The following is a 7,669-nucleotide window of genomic DNA, read 5'->3' on the forward strand; positions in this document are numbered from 1 at the left end:
AGAAATAAAAAATTATCCCTTAGGTTAGAGGGTCTCGGGGAAACAAAAAGGGCTTCAGGGTCAAAGGGTGCAGGTGCAGCGCGGAGCCGGCCGCCTTGGCTGAGCGGTTCTAGGCGCTACAGTCTGGAACTACGTGCACGCTATGGTCGCAGGTTCGAATCCTGCCTCGGGCATGGATGTGTGTGATGTCCTTATGTCGCAGGTTCGGAGCCTGCCTCGGACATGGATGTGTGTGATGTCCTTAGGTTAGTTAGGTTTAAGTAGTTATAAGTTCTAGGGGACTGATGACCTCAGCTGTTAAGTCCCATAGTGCTCAGAGCCATTTGAACCATTTTTTGCAGCACAGAACCATCGATATAACAGTTTGAAATTGTCGTACGTGTGTCGGGAAAGTACCAGAAGCGCAAGCGCTAATAGAAAGCACTGACGCTCAAGTTGTTCCAGGCACTGATATCTGACTAAAGCCGAAGATAAGTTCAGCCGAAATTTTTGCGCAGGACCTAATGGTGTTGAAAAGGATGTGTCAAACACAGTAGGCGGTGATGTGTTCGTCACTGATAGAAACAGTTTATATTGTAGCGAAACTGAAATAGGAGTAGCGTAGCTGGAGGTCATTGTTCGCAAACGGAGCGAAATAATAACTGGATTCTTTTATCGACTTCCCAACTCAAATGGCGCAATTGCTGAAAGTTTCAGAGAAAATTTTAGTCTAGTTTCAAGCACGTACCCAACTCAACAGTTATAGTTCCAGAATGAGATTTTCACTCTGCAGCGGAGTGTGCGCTGATATGAAACTTCCTGGCAGATTAAAACTGTGTGCCCGACCGAGACTCAATCTCGGGACCTTTGCCTTTCGCGGGCAAGTGCTCTACCAGCTGAGCTACCGAAGCACGACTCACGCCCGGTACTCACAGCTGTACTTCTGCCAGTACCTCGTCCCCTACCTTCCATACTTTACAGAAGCTCTCCCGCGAAAGGCAAAGATCCCGAGTTCGAGTCTCGGTCGGGCACACAGTTTTAATCTGCCAGGAAGTTTCATATCAGCGCACACTCCGCTGCAGAGTGAAAATCTCATTCTGGAAACATCCCCCAGGCTGTGGCTAAGCCATGTCTCCGCAATATCCTTTCTTTCAGGAGTGCTAGTTCTGTAAGGTTCGCAGGAGAGCTTCTGTAAAGTTTGGAAGGTAGGGGACGAGGTACTGGCAGAAGTAAAGCTGTGAGTACGGGGCGTGAGTCGTGCTTCGGTAGCTCAGTTGGTAGAGCATTTGCCCGCGAAAGGCAAAGGTCCCGAGTTCGAGTGTCGGTCGGGCACACTGTTTTAATCTGCCAGGAAGTTTCATATCAGCGCACACTCCGCTGCAGAGTGAAAATCTCATTCTGGAAACATCCCCCAGGCTGTGGCTAAGCCATGTCTCCGTAATATCCTTTCTTTCAGGAGTGCTAGTTCTGCAAGGTTCGCAGGAGAGCTTCTGTAAAGTTTGGAAGGTAGGGGACGAGGTACTGGCAGAAGTAAAGCTATGAGTACCGGGCGTGAGTCGTACTCCGGTAGCTCAGTTGGTAGAGCACTTGCCCGCGAAAGTCAAAGGTCCCGAGTTCGAGTCTCGGTCGGGCACACAGTTTTAATCTGCCAGGAAGTTTCAACAGCTATAGTTGATTGTTACTTATATTTAACGCGATATGTTGGCGAAAATACACGTTTAAATCCAGAGGAAGGTAAAAAATATCGTCCAAAATGGTGCTAAACACATTCTCAGAAAATTCGAACAGTAAACGAGTGTGGAAACACGCTGGACCACTTAGCAACAAATAATCCTGGGCTAATAACGAGCATCAAAACGGATACACGGATTAGAGAACACAGGGTTGTCGTAGCGAGACTGAATATTGTATAAGGAGCGTTCAAAAAGAAACGAGCCGGAGTCTGGAATGCACAGATCGGTGGCAGGAGGGTAATATCGTAGTGTGTTTAACGAGGTGTGGTTCTGACCAGAGCGTGGAAGTTTACAGCACGTCGCTAGAGGGCACACGTGCACGTCACGTGACAATACAGCGCTAGCAGCAGCATGCAGCAATCGTCCAACGCTGCCAGTCGCATTGCAAACAGGGACATGGGGGCGTCAACAGAAGAGCAGTGTCCTGCAGCACGAGACAACATTGAATGCTCAGCGTTACTTGCAAACCTTGACCACCCTTTGCCAGGCGATCAAATCAAAACGACCAGGCAATCTCACCCATGGGGTCATTCTGCTCCACGACAATGCAAAGCCTCTTACGGCAGATACAGTGGCGGCACTCACGCAAAAATTAAAATGGGAGGTTCTTGGCCACCCTCCACACAGTCCGCACCTCTCTCCCGGTGATTATTCAATTTTTGGTCCCCATAAAAAGGCTTTGAGGGCAAACGATTCACCTCGGAAGACGTGTGTGCGGATCAGGTTAGCATTGCCGCCCCGAGAATGTTATGAGACAGGCCTTCACCGCCTTGTGTCACAGTAGGACAAGTGACCCAAGAGGCAGGGTTAGTACCTCTAACATACAGGCACTGGTTTCTGTAAATATGCCTCCGGCTCGTTTCCTTTGAACGCCCCTTCTAACTCAAAATATTCGAAAAATAAACCTACTCAAACAAGCAGTTAAAAATTCACTTGACTCCTTCACAAGATAATATCTCCGCTCCTTCCAAGTTAACAGTGTACGGATAGGTGTAGACCAGATAAGGCTTAAATTCAAAACATAGTATCGACCGTAATTAATAGATTTATACTAAATAAATTAACAAACGACGGAGCTGCTCCACTAAAGTACACAAAACAAATCAGAATACTGTTGCAGAAACAACGAAAAAAGCTTTCGAAATTCAACCGAATGCAAAATCTTTAAGACTGGCGAACTTTTACAAAATCTAGACATTTAGAGCGGATTTTAATGTGAAAAACTTACAGTTGTTTCCAAACAAAACCTGGCAGAAAATCGAAAGGGATTCTGATCGTATGTAAAGTATGCTAGCGGCAAACAAACTCAATGCCTTCTCTGCGTGATAGCAACGGAAATACTATCGATGACACTGCTGCTAAAACAAATAAACACAGCCTTCCGAAATTCCTTCACGAAAGAAGAAGACATAAATATTGCAGACTTTGAATGAAGAAAAAATGCCAACATAAGTGATTTACAAGTGGACATCCTCGAAGTAACGAAGCAACTTGAATCACTTAACAAGACCAGGTCTTCCGCTGGAGACTCTATACCAATTACGTTCCTTTCAGAATGGGCTGCTGCAATAGCTCTATACGTAACATTTATACAACCGGTCACTCGACGACAGATCCACACTCAAACACTTGAAAGTTGCACTGATCACACCAATATTCAAGAATGGCAGTGGGAATAATCAATTCAATTACAGGCCCATACCTTTTACGTCGATATGCAGCATGATTTTGGAACATATATTCTGAATTATCTGGAAGAGAACGATTTATTTACAGTCAATGAGTATTTACGAAACATCGTTCTTGTTAAACACAATTATCTGTTTACCTACAAGAAATGTTGCGTGCTATTGACAAGGGATTTGAAATTGACTGTGCGGTTCTAGGCGCTACAGTCTGGAACCGAGCGACCGCCACGGTCGCAGGTTCGAATCCTGCCTCGGGCATGGATGAGTGTGATGTCCTTAGTGCTCAGAGCCATTTGAACCATTTTTTTTAATTGATTCCGTATTTCTAGATTTTCAGAAAGCTTTTGACACTGTAACTCTCAAGCGGCTTGTAGTCAAATGGCGTGCTTATGGAATTTCGTCTCAGTTGTGTGACTGGATTTGTGATTTCCTCTCAGGCAGGTCACAGTTAGTAGTAATTGATGGAAAATCATGGAGTGAAACAGAAGTGATTTCTGGCGTTTCCCAAGACAGTGTTACAAGACTTCTGCTGTTCATTATTTACATAAAAGGTTTAGCAGACAATTTGAACGGCCGATGTAGGTGGTTTGAGGATGATACTGTCGTTTATCGTCTAGAAAAGTCATTAGAAGATAAAAAATTGGAAAACCATTTATAAAAGATATCTGTATGTTGCGAAAGTTGCCAGTTGACCCTAGCAATGAAAAATGTGAGGTCATTCATGTGAGTGCTAAAAGGAATCCGCAGTTACACATTAAATAGGTCAAATCCAAAGGTTCTAAGTTCTACTACGTACCTAGAAATTATCTTACATTGGAAAGAAGGCATAGAAAATGTTGTGGGGAAGGCAGAACACTTAGAAGATGCTAAATGTCTACAAAAGAGACTGCCTACACTACGCTTGGCCGTCCTCTTTTGGAGTACGGCTGCGAGGTTTGGGATCCATAAAAGATAGGATTAACGTAGTACATCGAGAAAGTTCAAAGAAGGCCAGCAAGTTTTGTACTATCGACGAATAGGAGAGAATGTCAAGGACATGATACAAGATTTGGTGTGGACATTATTAAAACAAAGGCGTTTTCATTGAGACTGAAGCTTCTCACGAAATTTCAGTCACCAACTTTCTCCTGCGGATGGGAAAATATTTTGTTGACGCCGACCTGCATAGGGAGAAACGATCATCATGATAAAATAAGGGAACTCAGAGCTCGTGCAGAAATATATTGGTGTTTGTTTCTGCCACACGCTACTCAAAATTGGAGTAATAGAGAATTATTGTGAAGGTGGCTCGTTAAACCCTCTGCCTGGCATTTAGAGTGATTTGCAGAGCATCGATGATGATTCAGGTGTAGATGTAACCAGCTGTAGCCCTGTAACCAAGAAAACTTGGACACACATTATACTGCATATTTTTTGAGCATAAGTCTACAATACAGATTTCTAAAATATTTTCTATTTGTCTTCAAATACCCTGTAAGTTTATCTTATCTTAATGTCCGACTTGGCAGGCCGCGGTGGTCTCGCGGTTCTAGGCACGCAGTCCGGAACCGCGCGGCCGCTACGGTCGCAGGTTCGAATCCTGCCTCGGGCATGGATGTGTGTGATGTCCTTAGGTTAGTTAGGTTTAAGTAGTTCTAAGTTCTAGGGGACTGATGACCACAGCTGTTAAGTCCCATAGTGCTCAGAGCCATTTGAACCAATGTCCGACTTGTTTACATTGTAGTGAGGAGACGAGACGAGAGTTGCGACATAAATACTCTGAACCTGGCAGTACAGCAAGAAGAGGCTCAGTGTAGTTCCATACAAATGGTTCAAATGGCTCTGAGCACTATGGGACTTAACTTATGAGGTCATCAGTCCCCTAGAACTTAGAACTAATGAAGCCTAACTAACCTAAGGACATCACACACATCCATGCCCGAGGCAGGATTCTAACCTGCTACCGGAGCAGCCACGACGTTCCTGACTGTAGCGCCTAGAACCGCTCGGCCACTCCGGCCGGCGTACTTCCGTACAATTTAACTGTAACTTTGTCCTGAAATTGAGTGACAAGTCTCATCTATGCTGTAAGTGCAAATCATAAGTGTAAATACGTATTAAAGATTTGTAGCAACAACATGGACGATAACCCTGACACCAATCCGTTCATGGGCTTGTGAAGATAGCCACTATCAGAAACACAACTTAATTAAAGTTATTCTTCAGGTGATGTAATTGCATCTTGGGTTGCCGAGTGTTCAGGCTCCCACGATATTTCGGTAACGTAGCTTGTTACCTTCATCAGGTGCGACCTGAGACTACTCCTCGAGTGGATCTGGTCAAGTATTCATGCCTCTGGCCTTCCCCTTCATAAATAAATCTTTGTGGTCAAAGCAAACGCAATTTATCTATGATGTCGCAGCAGAGGCAGTAGTATTTACCCCGTTCATGGATTCACATCTTAGTTCTCAATTTGTGGCCCAGGAGTAAATTTTTCCAATCTCCACTCACTTCCATAACTCAGCTGCCTTTGTTTCTCTTCCCCATTAGTCTGCAAGGGAAACGGAAACGAGATTAAAGTATAATGACGAACTTGCTGCGACGTGCAGGCCCGGGTCCGCTGCACTGCACTTCGTGCCCATCGCGCGCCGAGCTGGACGTGGCTGCGGGACTGTGCGTGTCGTGCCTGGACGCGCAGTACTACGAGCCGCTGACGCAGCGCTGCCTGCGCTGCCACGCGACGTGCCGGACGTGCTCGGGTCCCGGCGCCGGCGGCTGCACGTCGTGCGCGTCGCCGCTGCGCCTGCAGCCCGCTACCGGCCGCTGCGTGCCCTGCTGCGCCAGAGAGCCGCGCGCTGACTGCTGCCCATGCGACAACCGAACAGGTAGGCCACCAGCGACACTGAACGTCTGCCCGATGTGAGGGGCAGTCGTTCAGTTGTAATTATTCGCACGCAAAATATAGTTACATAATTAATTTTCTGTTTGTGTGACAGTATACGTCTGCTGTCATGATACACAGTGAAATCCCTGCACTGCATACCGTAGCATGATGCTGGAGGAGCCTAGAGGAGAATGTCACAGGCTGCAGCCCACTGACAAAGTAGGGTATCATGAGGTAGCTTTTTTTTTTTGCATTTAATGTGGAATGCACCCTCAACGATCCACTCTGAGTTGGTGGAAGTATACAATACCAATGCCCCACCATATAACGCAGTGCTTAGGTGTCGAGGGCATCCACTGCGGTCAGACAAGTCTCAAGTCTACTAACCTTCTGTGGATAAGCAAGGGATGTTGAATCCGAAGTGCTCAAAGATTGTTGTATGACAATCAATTTAATTGCGATAAAAATGAAAAATCGGTAAAATACGAGATATCAACAACTTACATGACATTCTGAACATTAACGCGCATCCTTAAGAAGGAAGCATAAGGAATTTATATCAATACAGACTCACACAGGAATTGCAAATGGTTGAAATTAAATACAATATTGCCGGAGATCGAGAAAGATCAAAAACAGCAATGTTGAAATTAGTTAACGAAGTACAATCGAAAATCAATGTAGCAATCGCTACAAGGAGTCTGAAAATATGGAACGCAGAAGTTGCTAACAATATTATAGGTAAACAAAAAATTCATAACACTTGTTTATAAACGTGAAAAAATGAAGCCTGGAATATAAATATACATATAAACAAAATAGAAATAAAACAAAAAATGTGATAAAAAGATACCATGGTGAATCCTGCTAAAGATTCGTTGCTAATGCTGAACGTGACATTCACAGAAGACGGAATAGAGAGGTTAATCTTATGAAGCATTTGAATAAAACGGAGAAACATACCGCATACATTAATGTAATAAAAGAAAATCAACGGATACACATTTACAGAAATTTATGGTATGATAGTGCTACTAATGATGCAGACTAGGGGTAGCGTCTTTGATTAATTATCAAAATGTCCTGGGTTCGGAAAACGCCACTGCTTAAATTTCGATTAATAATCAGCATTGGCAGCTGAAGACTTTTGGCGTAAGAAATCACCCTCATTCTGCCAACGGCGACGTCAATGTAGAGAGAGGAGTGGACAGAAGTCCAGGACACTCTCTTGTCATTGATGTGGGAAACTGCCGTTGACGGAGGAAGAATCAGCAATGAGCAATAGTTTGACGTTGTAGAAGTCAATGTGAACTACTGCCTTAAAGAAACATAACGTGTATCCACAGGATATGTGGCCTGTAATTGAAACAGTGTTATGATAATCTCTCCATGGGCAAAATACTCTG

General features: G+C 44.6%; 1 protein-coding gene across 1 annotated transcript in view; it reads left to right on the forward strand.

The window, feature by feature from the left end:
- LOC124622874 (furin-like protease 2) overlaps positions 1-6,302 on the forward strand; it is a 790,830-nt gene extending 784,528 nt beyond the window's left edge. Inside the window, exon 21 of the mRNA XM_047148668.1 lies at positions 5,989-6,302. Coding sequence (XP_047004624.1) covers positions 5,989-6,302 — 314 coding nt within the window. The remainder of the gene's footprint in view (positions 1-5,988) is intronic.
- Positions 6,303-7,669: the final 1,367 nt, after the last annotated feature.

This window comes from Schistocerca americana, chromosome 7 (genome assembly GCF_021461395.2).
Source record: "Schistocerca americana isolate TAMUIC-IGC-003095 chromosome 7, iqSchAmer2.1, whole genome shotgun sequence".
NCBI classification, from domain to species: Eukaryota; Metazoa; Arthropoda; class Insecta; order Orthoptera; family Acrididae; genus Schistocerca; species Schistocerca americana.